Source organism: Diceros bicornis, chromosome 26, assembly GCF_020826845.1.
Source record: "Diceros bicornis minor isolate mBicDic1 chromosome 26, mDicBic1.mat.cur, whole genome shotgun sequence".
Taxonomy (NCBI): domain Eukaryota; kingdom Metazoa; phylum Chordata; class Mammalia; order Perissodactyla; family Rhinocerotidae; genus Diceros; species Diceros bicornis.
The window spans coordinates 19,527,629-19,545,364 of NC_080765.1; the positions used below are offsets into that span (position 1 = coordinate 19,527,629).

Consider the following 17,736-nt stretch of genomic DNA (forward strand, 5'->3'; position numbering starts at 1 on the left):
AAGTGTTGGGGCCGGCCCCGTGGCGTAGTGGTTAAGTGCACGTGCTCCGCTGCTGGTGACCTGGGTTCGGATCCTGGGCGCGCACCGATGCACCGCTTGTCAGGCCATGCTGTGGTGGTGTCTCATATAAAGTGGAGGAAGATAGGTACAGATGTTAGCCCAGGGCCAGTCTTCCTCAGCAAAAAGAGGAGGATTGGCATGGATGTTAGCTCAGGGCTGATCTTCCTCACCAAAAAATAAAAAAGAAAGAAAGAGAAGTGTTTTTGGTTGTAAGCAACTTTTCCTTTCAATAAAAACAAAACAACAAGAGTCATGAAATCCTGAAGACCACCAAAGATCTTAAGGTGCAATATTACTATTCATTCCCCTGCCTTTACACAGACCAAAAACCTCATGACAATCATCCCAGGTTGGAGAGTGCCGGGGCGAGACGGGGGTCCAAAAGAACAGCTCTTCTGATAGCACTAGCGTTGCTTCCCAGTCTCCCTCACCATTTCAAATTTCCTGTATAACTCCGATTACCAACATAAAGGTTCAGAGACTGAGCCCTGACAACATTCTTTCTTGTTTCCTGCTAGGCCACTTCCACAAGCTTGTCTGCTCATTGGTAGAACAAGTGTGACTTCAATGACAATCCTCTTGCTGATTATATGGCGTTTTAAGAAGGAGGATGAATAAGGTCAAGTACATACAAATCCATGCACTAGAAAATACCTACTATGGGTTACTTTCACTCCTCTAAAAGCCCAGAGTGAGCCTTTTCCTATATGTTCTCTATGTATTTCCTCAAGACACAGCTCTCTCGCACAAGCTCTCAGAAAATCTCTTTTTTAGATGACTTCAGGCCTAGAAACAATCATTTCTGATTAAGTTACGGAGAATGAAGATACTATACAAAGAAGAATAAACCAGAATCCAAAAATTAAAGGCACAAAAACCAAAACATCCAAAAAGACAGCCATTTGGATAAGAATGAATTTTATAAAGAAAACTACTATTTCAATTATCTTTATTCCTCCTATAGAGTAAACAAGCTTCTCTAAAACACAATGTCCTCCAACCAAAGAGATTTTTGGTTTCATATATCATCTGACCCTCAAACCCAATTTCAGTCTCAAATCTGGGTTGATATTCTCCGAAAGCTTACAGAAATTAAAAAGCTGAGCCCATATGCACTGTGGATCTACTCTGTATCTCATTTGGGCATAGAAGGAAAAAAAGAGAATCAGAAAATTACCCTTCTTTGATCCAACCCTGGATGAAGCAGTGAAGAATTTCTTCACTGTGGTAACCTTGCGGGTCTTCTCATTGGTTTTCTTTTCTTCAAACTTGGAAAATGTAAGGGATTGGGCCCCTTGGCTGCTCTGACTGCTGGCAAAGGCCTCTTCCTCCTCCCGCTGAAGTCTGTAATTCAAGAAAGGATTAAGAATGACCCAGATATTCTCCAAGTTTTCCTTGTATCTAGAGGTTAGTACTCAACTAATTGAAGAGGATCTAAAATTTTTAGAACTAGAGGATAAATACACCCAACAGGTCTGAGGTCTCTGATATGAAACTACCCTATATGCTACTACGGACTTCAAAAGGGACCTTCTCCATGGATCATGGTCATTCAGTAATTGTACTAGGGTTACATAAAAGAAATAAAGTCTAGTCCTTTTCCCTAACAAGCTCAAGGTAGGAAGGGAGAAAGAGGCGAGTAAATAATTACCATATAATGTGACTGTTCCTATAGTAGAGAGTAAAATCCAAGTGCTATGAGAACATAGGAAGGAACAACTAAATCTGCTAGAGGAGTCCAAGAAGGTTTTACAATGGTGAGTGACATTTAGGCTGGTCTTAAAGGATGAATAGGATTCCGCCAAGTGAAACGGCATTCTAGGAAAAGGGAACTACAAACGTGAAGGCATGTGGTTTTTGTCGTGGACCAAGTTCAATGTGGTCAGAGCACTGACGGTATGATGAACTATGATGCCTACAAGTAGGTACCAAGTGGAAAGAAACTTTGACTGCCAAGCCCAGTCTATAATCCTGGATTTCATGGTAGGGAACCAGAAAAGACTGTAAATCCAATAAGTTACCATTATCAGATCTGTACTTTAGAAAGATAATGCAGTTAGCTGTGTGACAACTTGAGGGGCAGAGAGACTAGAGATAGGGACAATGATTAAGAATATATTACATAGACTTAAGTAAGAGAAAATAAGGACCTGGAAAATAGAAGAGGAGGAAATTCAAAAGACTTCTCTGAGCTAGAATAAGTAGAACTTGCTCAATTAGTTGTAGATAGTGTGAGAGGTGAAGGAGAAATTAAGATGACTCCAGTGTTTTTTAGCCAACTGAATAAAGAGTGATGTCATTAACTGATACAGGAGGAAGGTTAGGAGGAAATGTTGGAAGTGGGGATTAGAATAAATAAAAGAAATGAACTTGGCCTTGCACCAGCTGAATTTGAAGTATTTATATTAAATCTCAAAGGCCATCTATAGAACAATTATTCTCAAAGTACGATTCCCTAGACAGCAGCATCAGTACCACCTAGGAATTTGTTAGAAATGTAAATTCTCAGGCCTCACTTCCAACCTACTCAAGTCAGAGACTCTGAGGGTGAGGTCCAGCGATCACTGGTTTTTTTTTGTTTTGTTTGGGTTTTTTGTGAGGAAGATTCGCTCTGGGCTAACATCTGTTGCCAATCTTCCTCTTTTTAGCTTGAGGAAGATTAGCCCTGAGCTAACATCTGTGCCAGTCTTCCTCTATTTTGTATGTGGGTCGCTGCCACAACATGGTTTGACGAGTGGTGTAGTTCCATGCCCACAAACCTGGGCCACCAAAGTGGAGCGCGCTGGACCTAACCACTATGCTACGAGGCCGGCCCCCAGCAATCACTGTTTTACAAGCTTTCCAGGTGATTCTCATGCCCTGTTCAAATTTGAGAAATAGTGCTGTAGGAAATTTTAAGTGAGGACACAACTGGAAGCAGTAAGAAAGAGCAACAAAATCACAAGTAGAGGTGTTAGTCTGAGAATGGAATAGGGAGACATCATTCTCTGAGACAAAACGTAAGTTAACATACATAAAGATATTAGTACATTCTGATGTGGAAAAAGGAGAAAGCTAACAGAATTCATGCCTAGTGGCCTCTACTTTCTTTGTGAAATAGGATCAGCTACTGGGAATATCAGGATTGCAGTGGGAAACCTGGGGAAACAGTTAATGTTCTACATCTACATTTTCTCTCTGATTGACCATGGAGTCACTGAAAGCAGTGAGTGTACTTTACGATTCTCTGAGTTGATCACAGATGCTAGCAAAGTAATCACTCAACAAATATAGATATAATTTAGATATAAAAAACTAGCAAAAGCTGTCACAGTTCAGTTTGACTTTCTTTTATTGAGAAGTTTTACAGTTTCTAGGATGCTTTGGCAAAGAATTAACATTATTTGTGGCACTTTATTAGTCCCTATGCTCACCAGCTATTCCATCTTTTAATTTTTATCATAATCATATTTCTGGATAATACAAACTACTTTTGACTAACAAACCCCATTTTTAAGGAAAAGTTAAATTTCCATAAAGCAAGGACTATGTATACTAATCAACAGGTTTCTATTATGTTTTTATCACTGTGCCAGATGCCATGCTGCATATATTAAAAGAATGAGGAAAACAATGCTTGATGAGAACCATGTGCCCAGTACATCATATATATTACCTCATTTAATCTTCACCTCATTTCATCTCCCTTCTTCTACTCCAAGGAGCTTATTGCCTCTATTAGACAAGTAAGACTAACACACCTCAAACACAAAATAGTTAAAAGTTAAGACAAAGACAAAATGCAGAAATCACTGAAAACTAGTCATTAAATGTTGACTGAGAAGAAGAGGAAAAAAATTCATTCTCTTAATATTAAGCTGACTCGCTGATAGCTTAAAACAGAAGAGAAAAACGTATTCTGACAGTGACAGAACCATGTATCCAGTTATATCTCTGTTAAACCACCCCCAGGTAAATCCTTTTACCGCTCTGCCAGTTCCCAATCCTCCTGAATCTGCTTCTGCCTGGCTTTGTGGTACTCCTCCCTCCAGCATTTGGAGCAGAAACCCTGCCAAGCAGGGTTGCCATAGTAACCACATCCTTTCTTGCACAGGAGCTCCGACTGATCCACATGAATTCCTCGGCGTTCAGACTTAAGGCTCATCTTCTTCCTGCTAATCAAATAACAAACAAGAAAGTGTTGTTGAAAATGAATTCACTATCATTCTTCTATCAGCACAGCAATTAAGAACAAAAATATGAATGAGCTCATAATCTTCAAGCTATACAGGAGAGAAGGAGGTAAGGAAGGAAGAAAAGGTGTGAAAGAGGGAGGGAGGGAAAAAGAAAAGTTTAAATACAGCAAATTCCTGACGTAGTCGTAAGACAAGACTTCTTATTCCCCGCACAATAATATAAAGAACGCTTCAAAAAAGGACATATTGGATTAAAGACCTAAATGTAAGATGTCAAACTATACAACTCCTAGAAGAAAACATAGCGGAAAAACTTCATGACCTTGGATTTGGCAACGATCTCCTTGATATGACACCAAAAGCACAAGCAACAAAAGCAAAAATAGACAAATGAGACTATGTCAAACTTAAAAACTTCTGCACAGAAAAGGAAACAATCAACAGAGTGAGAAGGCAACCTATGGAATGACAGAAAATATTTGCAAGCCATATATCTAATAAAGGATTAATATCCAGAATATATAAAGAACTCCTACAAATCAACAACAACAAAACAAATAATCCAATTAAAAATTAGCGAAGGATCTGTACAGACAATTCTCCAAAGAAGATACACAAATAGCCAACTAATATGTGAAAAGATGTTCAACATTACTAATCATCAGGGAAATGCAAATCAAAACCACAATGAGATATCATGTCACATCCGTTAGGATAGCCACTATCAAAAAAACAGAAAATAACAAGTGTGAGTGAGGATGTAGAGAAATTGGAACCCTCATGCCCAGTTGGTGGGAATGTAAAATGGCATAGCCACTGTGGAAAACGGCATGGAGCTCCTCAAAAAATTAAAAATAGAATTACCATATGACCCAGCAATTCCACTGCTGGGTATATATCCAAAAGAATTAAAAACAGGGTCTTGAAGAGATATTTGCATACCTATGTTCATTGCAGCATTATTCACAGTAGCCAAAAGTTGAAAGCAACCTAAATGTCCATCGAAGAATGAATGCATAAAGACAATGTGGTATGTACAATGGAATATTATTCTGCCTGAAAAAAGAAAGAAATCTTGTCATATGCTACAACATGGATGAACCTTGAGGACACTGTGCCACCTAGAATAAGCCAGTCACAAAAAGATAAATACTGCATGATTCCACTTACATGAGGTATCTGAAGTAGTCAAACTTTTAGAACCAGAAGTAGAATAATGGTTGCCAGGGGCTGGGGGGAGGGAACAAAGAGGAGGTGTTGTTCAGTGCGTAGAGAGTTTCAGTTTTGCCAGACAAAAAAGTTTTAGAGATCTGTTGCACAACAAGGTTCATCCAGTTAACACTACTCTACTGGTTCACTTTAAAAATGGTTAAGATGGTAAATTTTATGTTTTTTTACCACAATAACAAAATAGATTTTAACATTAAAAAAAAGAAAGGGCTAATACATCTTTCTTAGTTGCTACCAAAAAAAGTTTTACATTTTTAACCTGAGGGAGAAAGTGAAATACTCTGTTCTTAGTACAGTATGTTATTTCACTCAAAAAGACAACTTTATTTCAATGATATGAAAATGAGTACTTTGTCTCACATGAAATAATTTAACATATACCAAGAACGTGAGAGGCCGGCCCAGTGGCATAGCCAGTAAGTTTGCACGTTCCGCTCCGGCGGCCCGGGGTTCACCAGTTCGGATCCTGGGCGCGGACTTATTCACCACTCATCAAGCCATGCTGAAGTGGCATCCCATATAGAAGAACCAGAAGGACCTACAAGTAGGATATACAACTATGTACTGGGGCTTTGGGGAGAAAAAAGAAAAAGAGATAATAGACAGCTAACAAAAACTGTAAGATGGGACTCAGGAGAGGGAAAAGTGTAACTGTGCTAATTTCCTCTTCTTGTAATTTTTCAATTGGCCCAGTCTAAAATTTAAATATGTAGTAAAAAATACATAATAATTCCAAAAAAAAAAAAAAAAGAAAAGAAAAGAAAAAGAGGAAGACTGGCAACAGATGTTAGCTCAGGGCCACTCTTCCTGAAAAAAAAAAAAAATTCAAGCCATCCAAAGATTAAAAAAAAAAAAAAAAAAGAACGCGAGCACAATTAGCACATCAGAATAGAGCCTAAACTCGTTGAGATGGCATTCAAGGCCCTCAGTAATCTAGGACAAATTAACATAAGCCTACTATTTGCCAACACTCACTACATGCCCAATATTGTGACAGATACTTAACATAATTATTTCTCACAAGAATCAAGGTAGATATTATCTCCATTCTATTAGATGTCAAAACTGAGGCTCAGAGAAATTTTCAAAAGTATGTAAACGCTACTAAAAACAAGCGACAGAGAAAGGATTCAAAACCAGGCAGGATTCCAAAATCCTCGTACCACATTATTCCCAATCTACTTGTCTAAACTTACATCCCTGAACACAGTAAAGTTCAATCATATCACCACTTCCCAAACACATCAAGCATGTCCATGCCTCAGCCTGGAATTCTTGCCTATACTTTTCTTCCGCTTTTTCAAAGATGATTCTCTTTGAAGATGAAGCTCATTTTAAGGGCCATCTCTTCAGTGAAGCTTCCCATAAGCTCCCTCCCACCCAGTATTAACTTTGAACCTACATTCTCCTAACACTGCTTCTTTAGGAAACAATTATATCATTCTACTTTGTTATAGAGAATGGTCTCTCTGTTTGTCTTCCCCCCTAGACTAGAAGCACCTTGAGGAGCTGCTTTACATTCCCAAGAGAACACAGTGCAGCCCTAAGGTGCTCAATACGTGTTTTCGATTACATGTGGAGACAGGGCTGTTTTGTACTTAGCCTTCATTTGCACAATGAAGAAGCTTCCTTTTAAGATTTGATACAAATCTGAGGACTTATGTAACATTTAAAGTCAGAAAGCTGTTTAAATAATAAGGAGAAACCAATAAAAAACATGTATTGAATTGATTATGAAACCAGGTAAACTTTTAGCTACAACTTTCCTTTTTAGACTATCAGCAAAATAATTTGGATTTTCTGCAACTGTATTTCCTAACAAGATTCCTTAGTGGCAGGTTAAATGTGTTATGGCAGGGCCGGCCCCGTGGCTTAGCGGTTAAGTGCGTGTGCTCTGCTGCTGGCGGCCCGGGTTTGGATCCCGAGGTTCAGATCCCGGGCGCGCACGGACGCACCGATTGTCCGGCCATGCTGAGGCCGCGTCCTACATACAGCAACTAGAAGGATGTGCAACTATGACATACAACTATCTACTGGGGCGTTGGGGGAAAAAATAAATAAATAAATAAAATAAATGTGTTATGGCAGACTTTATCTTGGGCAATTAACTCGATCTCACCACTCTCGTTAGGTTGACTCATTTTACCAATCCCTATTTTCTTACTGCTGCTACCATGTTACAGCTGTTAAGGGAGTGAGGAAAAACCACCTAAAAGCTCCTAAAAGGAGGAACTCCTTCCTGCTAGTATACAGGAAGAGATAACACTGGTTTAGATAGACAGAGATAAACAGTTGTAGAAAACCTACTTGTGTCAAGTACAAAATATAAAATAATTTATTTACCAAAATGAAAGAATTGGTATCCACATTTCAAAGTTAAATAAACGAAGCTTGAAGAAGTCAGTACTTGTGTAAGGTCACACATGTTAAAGTTAAAATTTGAAATATCTTAAGTTTCAAAGTCTAGTTTTTAGTCTACTATATTATATCTTATTTGTTCATAGCATCAGGATTGTATTATAAATTGCTACCCAGCAATTTCCCTTCAAATTCAAATCACATGGTCCTCATTCTTTTTCACATAAACAAATAAACTGCCAAACAAGCACAGAAAAGAGTGGCACTTCACAGTATGTATTCAAGAAATTCAAAAGTCTAGACAAAATTAAGTCCCACATCTTGAAGATACTACCATTAACTTAACTCAAACATTCACCGAGTGCCAACTGTGTGCCCAGAATTGAGCTAGATGCTATTGGTAATACCATTGATAGAACATGTCCTCGCCCTCAAGAAACTCATAACCAAAAACACAGACAGACTGAACAATGCAGAAGAGAAAGTGCAATGAAACTGTGGGGGAGGAGAAGGCCAGGTAATTCTGACTTAGGGAGTACAGAGAGACAACTTAGGCTGGGGGTGGAGGAGTCAAGGTGTAGACTTTCAAGAGCCTTGAATTGAACCTTAGAGGATCTTGGAGAGATGACACAAAAGAGGCAGGACATTCTAGAGAGCAAGAACATCTTTCACAAAAAGCTCAGAGACAGAAAAGTAAATGTAGAACATGAATGATATGGTATAAACAGGAGGTAAACTGAAGAAGTTGGGTGTGAAGTCAAATTATGATGGCTTTTTAAAACTCCAGGCTAGAGAGTCTGGATTGAAGCATCACTGAAAGCTCCTGAAAAGGGGAAATCATGATAAGATCTCTTATTTTAAGACATAAAACTTTAGATGGAGTTGTCTTCTAGCATGATGAAGTAAGAAGGACAATAAATCCTTTGTCTTAAAATCAACCATAAAGATGGACAAAACTTCCTCTCTGCTGATGGATCTAAGTGTGAGGCAAGGAATGCATTTAAACCTCAGGACCCCAGCTCTTTCTGCTGGGGTCTCCAATGTCTCCTCTGTGTATGCATAGGCTCTGTTGGCCAGAGAGTGGAAGCCTTACTGGCTAGAGATGTTTGCACACAAATTCAATCTTTGTCTGAATAAACAACAATTTGTGGCTGAACACTAAGGTACGCAGGCACAGGGGTGACCCCTAGAAGGAATAAAACTAAAAAAATAAAAATAAAAAAACTGAGCACAGACATCAGAGGCCACACGTTGTGGAGGGCAGAGACCTCACAGATTTAATCCAGCTATAAAACCTGGATGGTTTGAGAACTACTTTTGAGAATTCTCAAAGGCAAAGAGGAGAAGGAAAATTGGGGAAGAAGACCAGAATGCAAGAAATCACCGAACCCTCAGTGAGTTTACCATTTTTTCCCCTCTGCTCCTCTGGTTCTGGTTCAAGGAAAGAGAAAGTGAACTCCTAACACTGAGAAAATATGGAAATCTCTCCATTTTATTGTCTTTCTTTCCCTCTTCTCTTGAGCCACAGAACCTAAGCAATCATGTTGTGTCCGCAGCAATGGCAGGAGTGAGAGACTGCAGGAGCCCAACTCTGAGGAAGGGGAACTATCAATTTTTCCCATTTCTATCCTCCCATTTCTTGGCCCCAAATGCACAGACTGTTATGGAAGTATATAACAAGAGTGGGATAAAGAACTCCACAGTTTTCTGGCCAGAGGAAAGAAAAGATGAGTCCCTACGGAATAAAAAAAAGTACAGGAGAAGTCATTAAGAAAGAGAACTCAAGAAAGCAACCTGAAAATGTTTGTGAACTCCTGGGCTCCCCCTAGGCTGTGCATGCATGGATCTGATGCTAGTCAGGACCAAAAACTAAAATTCAAACTAACAGAGACCACCACACAGGTTTCAGACTGGCACACACGAAACAGATCGAAACAGCACTGCAAAGGCTTTGATAAAGGAACTGACATTGGAACCACAGCCCACAGAAGGTGGGTTGGAACTTGCAGCCCAAACTTGGCAGCAAAACTAAAAATTTTTGCTCTGTGAATGAGACTATTAAGAAAATGAAAAGGCAAACTACAGACTGGAAGAAAATACTTGCAAATCATATTTGACAAACGACTTGTATCCAGAATATATAAAGAATTCTCAAAACTCAATAGTAAGTAATTCTCAAAACTCAATTTAAAAAATGGGCAAAAGAGGGCCGGCCCCGTGGCTTAGCGGTTAAGTGCGTGCGCTCGGCTACTGGCGGCCCGAGTTCGGATCCCGGGCGTGCACCGACGCACTGCTTCTCCGGCCATGCTGAGGTCGTGTCCCACATACAGCAACTAGAAGGCTGTGCAACTATGACATACAACTATCTACTGTGGCTTTGGAGGAAAAAAATAAATAAATAAGTAAAAAAAAAATTAAAAAAAAAAAAATGGGCAAAAGACTTTTAAAGACCCTTATCCAAAGAAGATAGACACACTGGGAGACAATTCTCGATGCCCTGCCTCACATTTCTGTACAACAGGACTTTGTAACAGACTATCTCTTTAAGCATGTTTGCTTATCTAACATTCTTAGAAGAAATAGATGATTATCTCCCTCCAGAGCAGAGAGCAAGTTTGTCTACTGTCCAGTACAATAGATATAATGTTTCACTGTAGGTCAAAGGTCAGGCAGGTTTGTTTGCTGCCATTACAAAAGATTTGGGTTCTCTAAGCTTGGGTTCCTCAGCTGTGACACCAATCCCATGGGACTTGGGGGCAAGGATAGCCCACATGAAGATGAAGCTTGTTTTGTTGATGTCCTGCGAATAATAAAGTCTTTTGCATCTGACTCAGGAGTCTCATGTCTTCTACCAGGATCCATGAAACTGTGGCAGGCTGACTTGTTGCTTATAAGGAGTGTAAAAACTCAGGTCCTTCACAGTTCTTAACATGGCATATAAGCACACAAAAAGTTGTTCAACATTATCACCCACTAGAGAAATGCCAATTAATCAGGAAATACCACTACATACCTATTAGAATGGCTGAAATTTTAAATACCAAGTGGTACCAAGGATGCAGAGCAACTGAACCCTCATTCATTCCTAGTGGAATGCAAATAGTCCAGCTACCATGGAAAAGTTTGATAGTTTCATAAAAAGTTAAACATATACTTACCATACAACCCAGCAATCTCATTCCTGGTTATTTCCTCTAGAAAAATAAAACTGATGTTCACTCAAAAATCTACACACAAATGTTTTTAGTAGCAATACTCATGATCATTAAAAAATGGAAACAACCAAAATATCCTTCAATGCGTAAATGGTTAAACAAACTGTGTGGTACATCCACAAGGGAATGCTACTCGGCAAAAAAAAAAAAAAACAGGGGGGATGGGAGGTATTCATATACTCCACAACCCAGATGAATCTCTGCTTTATGCTGAGTAAACGAAACCAGGTTTAAAAGTTTACATACTATATGATCAGTGTTTGTTAGGAATTAGGGTTGAGGGGAGGGTGTCTATAAAGGAATAGCACTAGAGTTTTTTGGAGGTGATGTAACTGTTCTATTATGGAGGTGTTTACATAAATCTATACATGTTTTAAAATTCATAGAATTGTACATTCCCCCCAAATTCAATTTTTTAAAAAAATTTGAGAGTCAATTTCTAGGTTGGATTGGGGAAAAGTGTAGGAGAGAGGGATAGTGATCAAGACATAACCACAATAAGAAGTTACAACAATAGAGGTAACACAGTGGGAACGGAAAGGGGAGGGATGGTCAAACACTTTGGAGGTTGGATCTGTAACAGTTAACTAACGACACATGGCAGGGAAACTTGCAAGTTTACAAATACTCTTACTGCCTCCACAAGATTCAAGCCCTCCAAGGACAGGATTTAGATTTAACACACTTATCATTTAGTAAATGAGGCTAAGGTAAAAAGGAAGAATAAGTCAATCCAGCCAGAGTCTAGAATGTTAAGTTGAAAACAGTTTAAAAATCACCTACTTTCTCCTATTATAATACAGATGAAGACACTGAGATGGAGAAATTATGATTTGTCCAATCAAGAAAATAGTAAGTGGCAGGGACATCACTAGAGCCTACACTTATATTAAGTCCTGAGTTCCAGCAAACTATTTTGAGAGTCTGAGTTAATCTTCTCACCATTATCATCCTGTGGTCCCTTTCTTCAATTCCAAGAGGAATGAGCAAAAAGAAACATCTATTTTTTCCTCATAAGAATTCAGTAAGCTTTAAAATTTTCATACTATGAATACTATAGCACAGAGGTAAAACTATATAATCTTGGATTTGGCAAAAGATTCTTAGATATGACACCAAAAGCATAAGAACACAAAAAAAGATAGATAAATTGTACTTCATCAGAATTAAAAACTTCTGTGCTTCCAAAGACCTCATCAAGAAAGTGAAAAGACAACCTACACAATGGGAGAAAATACTTGCAAATCATATATCTGATAAAGAACTTGTATCCAGAATATATAAAGAACTGTTACAACTCAATATTAAAAAAGACAAATAACCCAATTTTTTTAATGGGTAAAAGATCTGAATAGACACTTCTCCAAGGAAGATATACAAATTGTCAATAAGCGGATGAAAAGATGTTCAAGATCATCAGTTATCAGAAAAATGCAAATCAAAACCACATGGAGATACCACTTCACATCCAGTAGGATGGCTAGAATTAAAAAGTCAGATAATAACAAATGTCAGTAAGGATGTGGAAAAATTGGAACCCTCATACACTGCTGATGGGAATGTAAAATGGTGCAGCTGCAAACCATCTGACAGTTCCTCAAACAATTAAATACAGAGTTACCATATGACGCAGCAACTCCACTCCAACCATAAACCCAGGAAAAATGAAAACACATGTCCACACAGAAACCTGTACGTGAATGTTCATAGCAGCATTATCCATAATAGCCGAAAGGTGGAAACAACACAACCGTCCATCAGCTGACAGATAAACAAAATGTAATATATCCATACAGTGAAGTATTATTTAGTGATAAAGAGGAATTAAGTACTGATATATGCCACAACACAATCAATTTTGAAAACATTATGCTAAGTGAAAGAAGCCAGTCATAAAAGACCACATATTATATGATCCCATTCATATGAATGTCCAGAACAAGGAACTCTATAAAGACAGAAAGTAGATTAGTGGTTGCTTAGGACTGAGAGCGAGAGGATGGGAATAAAGGAGACAGGCAAAGGGTATGGAGTTTCTTTTTGAGGTGATGAAAATGTTCTGAAGTTGGCCATGGTGATGGTTGCCATTGAACTGTACCTTTTAAATGGGTAAATTTTATGGTATGTAAATTACACCTCAAGAAGGTTGTTTTTAAAATAAAAAGCAGAAGAAGAGGGCAGAATGGGAAGTGAGAGAGATTCAAAGCACTACCGTTGGTTTTGAATGTGGCAAGACTATAAGCCAAGGAATGTGAGTGGCTTCTAGAAGCTGAGAATGACCCTGAGCTGACAGCTAGCAAAGAAATGAAGACCTCAGTCCTATAACCACATGGAACTCAATTCTGCCAACATGAATATGTCTGGAAGCAGATTCTCCCCAAAGCCTCCAGATAAGAAGAGCCCAGGCTGGCTGACACCTTAATTTTGACCTCTTGAGATCCTTAACAGAGTCCCAGCTGACCTGGCCAGGAGTTCTAACACAGAACTGTGAGATAACAATGGGTGTTGTTTTAAGCTGCTAATAAGTTTGTGGTAATTTGTTATGGCAACAACAGAAAACTAATATAGGCCTCCTTTCTATTTCTCTCTTTCTGGGGGCCTTTGCACATGTGTGCTAATGTCTAGAATGCTGTGCTCCTTGCTGTTCACATGGTGATTTCTCTCTCATCATTTAGGTCTCAGCTTTCATGTCACACTTTCATAAAGGTCTTCTCTGGCCACTCTATCTAAAGTAGCACCTACCCCAACCTATCCGACCCTCACCTCCACCCTGGGGGCAGCATTGTTTCCCCATATCCTATCTATTTCTAACAAGGGAGAGCACAGAAAGGCGTGCAGGAAAGAGTTAACCAAGCAGGCTTGAGTTGCTCCAACCATGCACATTCTCAGAAGGGCCTGCTTGTATGACTGGCTCTTGGCCAGCTCCTGGGAACTGAAGTCTTGGAGTGTCCTTATATATCAGTAATAACTGATAGGGGTGTTTTGTATGCTTGGAGCCTTGAACCACACTGTACCAGCTTGTCTGGACAGTTTGTGCAAACAGTGTGATGTATGGTGAACACCTGCTCTCCTTCTGGGTAGTCGCTGGAGTTACAGTAACTGTGGTCAATCATGAAGAAACTTGTGCCTGTGTGACTAGCCTTCCATAAAAACCCTGGAATCCTAGCCTTAAGTGAGCTTCTCTAACAGAAAACACTTCACATGTATGGCTACAGTTTGTTGCTGGGGGAGTAAATGCATCCACTAGGAGAAGACTCTTGGAAGCTCATGCCTAGTATCCTGCAAACTCTGCTCAATGCACCAATAAATTTCCTTTATTGATCTTGCTTTGTATCCTTTCACTGTAATAAAATATAGCCAGGAGTACATGAGTCCTGTGAGTCCTTCTAGTGAATTACCAAACCCGGGGGCAGTCTTGGGGACTACCGACACAGAGTGCGATTATAAAGGGGCAGCATGAGGGAGATCTTAGTGGTAATCGAATAGCTCTGTATCTTGACTATGGTGGTGGTTACAGGAATCTACATACATGATGAAATGACACAGAACTACACACACACATTGTACAGATGTTGATTTCTTGGTTTTGATATTATAGCATAGTTATGTAAGATGTAACCACTGGGGCAAACTGGCTGAAGAGTACATAGGACCTCTCTGTATTATCTTTGCAACTTCCTGTTAATCTGTAACTTCAAATTAAAAAGTTTCTTAAAATTCCACTTAAAAAATTTTAAATGAAGACACCTATGATTGAACCAATGTGTATCGGACAGTTAAACATAGCACTCAAATAATTTCTATTTCTAAGTATGGAAAACAAAGCAAGCAAATGAACCACCAAAAGTATATGCCATGATTTGAAAAGCTATGTAGCGGTGATGACAGCTGCTTCAGTGGGGCAAGGCAGGTCCAGTCTGCACCCCCAGACTAGACATCAGAGCTATATGGACAGTGTATCCTCCTCAGTTAGGGAGTAACACAGGGGATCAACTGCCTGAGATTCAATTCTGTCTTTCCTGGGCAGAAACACCTATCCCTAGTCAGTGGAGCCACAATCCAGAGGCAAGCTACCATCACCACTGCACCCGTGAGGGAGGTCACAGGGGCTACACCCAGTTCTTGTTTGAGTACCGCAGCTCAGTAAGCAGGCTTTTATTGAGCAACCTGGGCATACATAATTCAATTGGCCCACTCACATTAGGGAAGACAGAGTAAAAATAATCTCTACTGCTGAGACACTTGAGATTCCTGTGAATTCTGCCCCAGGGCTAGGTTTTAATCCAGGCTGAGGTACCCTAAAAAAGGCCAGAGGAGTACAAAGTCCACAGAGTTGTGTATGTTTTTCCGTAAGGCTCTACATGCAAACCAGATTCATCTCACTAAAGAAAAAAAAAACCACTTTGTGGATTTGAGTAGCTTCCCACTTTCTTCCTTGCATGAGGCCTGCTTCCTATTCTTGGGTTCAATGTCATGTCCTCACAGATCATTCCTGTGCGCAACTCACCTGGTATTTATAGGAAACATCCAATCAACTCTACCAAAATGATAAGCTATCCTTTGACCTCAGTTAAGAAATAAAACTTATAGGTAAGCTTTTTTCCTTAAATTTGCTTTTTCCAGTAGTAGAGGTAAAAGATGCTTACTCTAAAAAGCCTGAGATACATAGATAAGCAGAAAGAAAATAAAGAAAAACATCACCTAGAGACAGTCACCATATTGTTATAGTGCTTTCTCTACTCACCACTCACCCAATTATTCAACAAATATTTATACACTGATTTACACTGTATGACAGGCACTTAGGATACAAATCTAAGTAAAAATAAAGTTTCAGTCCTTGTGGCGCTTACTGTATAGTATGGGAGATATGACTATATATCTAGGAGGTCTGAAAACAAGTTAAAATAGTGTGAACTCAGCAACAGGACTGGCAAATCACTACAGAGTAAACTGACCCAAAAATGAATGCTAATATAATACATAATATATTAGTAGAGGAAGGAGGAAAAGGGAAGAATTTTCAATAAACAACATTGGAATAACTGGTCAGCAATCTGATACCCCCAAAATTAATTACAGGTATCTTAAAGAGTTAAAGTTTTTTCAAAGACAAATGGAAAAAGAGAAAGAACTAAAATGAAGTATTTATGAAACTTCTAAAGAGGTGAGGGCTATCTAACTTAAAAGCTGCAGAAGAAATAAAAAAGGAAACAAATTTGAATACATAAATTGAAACTTCTATCTAGTTTTTAAAAGGACCCACTTAGAACCAAAAAAGAAAGGCAAATAAGACCAGAAAAAATATTTTAAATAAATAACACAATAAAGTATTTTATCACATTTAGAAATTATACTAATAAAAATAACTTGTAAATCTCTGATATGCAGGATAAGGATATGAGGAGACCATTTGCAAAACGGGAACAGCTTCCTAGAAACAGAAATGGAATGTCAAAGGGTTTGTGCATTTTAAATTTTGATACTATACTAACAAACTGGCCTCACAAAAAAGTGTGCACCCACTTACAATCCCACATAGAATATATTAAAGAACCTACTTTCCCACAAACTCATAAACATGGCATTATTAATCTTTAATTTTTGTCAACCTGAAAGGCAAAAAAAAAAATTGTTTCATTTTAAATCCATTTCCTTAAGGAGAGTAGCCATTTTTATAGATATTTATTGGCCATTAGTATATTTTATTTGAAGAATTTAACCGTTCATGTTCTTTGCTCACTTTTCTGTCATCGTTTTTCTTTTTCATAGGTGCTCTTTTTTATGTTATCTTTTAGTCCTTCACTTTATAAGTTATGAAGACACCATAGTTTTAATGAAGGACTTAGTGTTTCAAATCTGAATCCAAGTTTCACCAACTTTCATATCATTAAATACATTGTTTCCAAAATGAAAGTAAATGTCACACAGAGAATCAGTGGCTGAGTTCCAGTGTTAAATATAACAAAACAAAGTATCCAAACACTAGCCTGCCCAAATAATTCCAAATAAAAATCAAACCCCTGGAATATAATGTAGAGTTTATGCTGCTGGAATGAGCAGAGCCAGCAGAGCAGCATTCTTGAGGAATGAGTTCTAGACAACAATCTTCTATTGTACTAAGTCGCACCCTCTTCAGTTAAATGAAATTATAACTCCAATGAGAGCATGCTATTTCCCAGGCTAATAACTCAAAATTACATGCAAAATAACCTGGCTGCTCTAGTTTACTCCCTATCATGCTCTACCCTCTCTTCCACAGAAGCAGCCAATTCCCCTACTGGTCAATTTATTCAGTAAGTAACCGACCAAAAATGATGCCTCAACTCCACTTAAAGTAATAACAAGCTGCAATATATAAGGTGGTTTCAACCATTAAAGGTTTTTTTTCCCCCAAGTTATATCTTAGTTTTAGCTTTGCAGCAGCCATTTCACCCTTAGCCATTTGCTGTGGCTGTGCAAAGTGATACATATACACATATCTATGAAATGAGAGAAATACAAAAACACTGTCTAGATTAAAAATGTATTTATTCAGATTTGTTAGATGGCTCATCAAATAAATATTTGTATTATGTTTTAAGCTTTTGAGAAGTGCCTTGTGAGTAACGAAAATTTAATTCAATTAAACTGTAGAAACTTTCAAAAGCTGCTAAAACCATCCCATCTGTTGTGGGTTGAACTGTGTCCTCTACAAA

The 17,736-nt window shown here is 38.5% G+C and overlaps 1 protein-coding gene across 4 annotated transcripts in view; it reads right to left on the reverse strand.

Moving 5' to 3' along the window:
• The window catches only part of LOC131422340 (rab5 GDP/GTP exchange factor), a 92,751-nt gene that overhangs the window by 32,836 nt on the left and 42,179 nt on the right, over window positions 1–17,736 (reverse strand). For 3 of the 4 annotated variants that reach the window (XM_058569492.1, XM_058569490.1, XM_058569493.1), the window contains 2 exons: window positions 4,026–4,214; window positions 1,238–1,404 (listed from right to left, as the gene is read on the reverse strand). In XM_058569492.1, the coding sequence (XP_058425475.1) occupies window positions 1,238–1,404; window positions 4,026–4,214 (356 nt within the window). The remainder of the gene's footprint in view (window positions 1–1,237; window positions 1,405–4,025; window positions 4,215–17,736) is intronic. The other variant, XM_058569494.1, reaches the window with a different exon arrangement.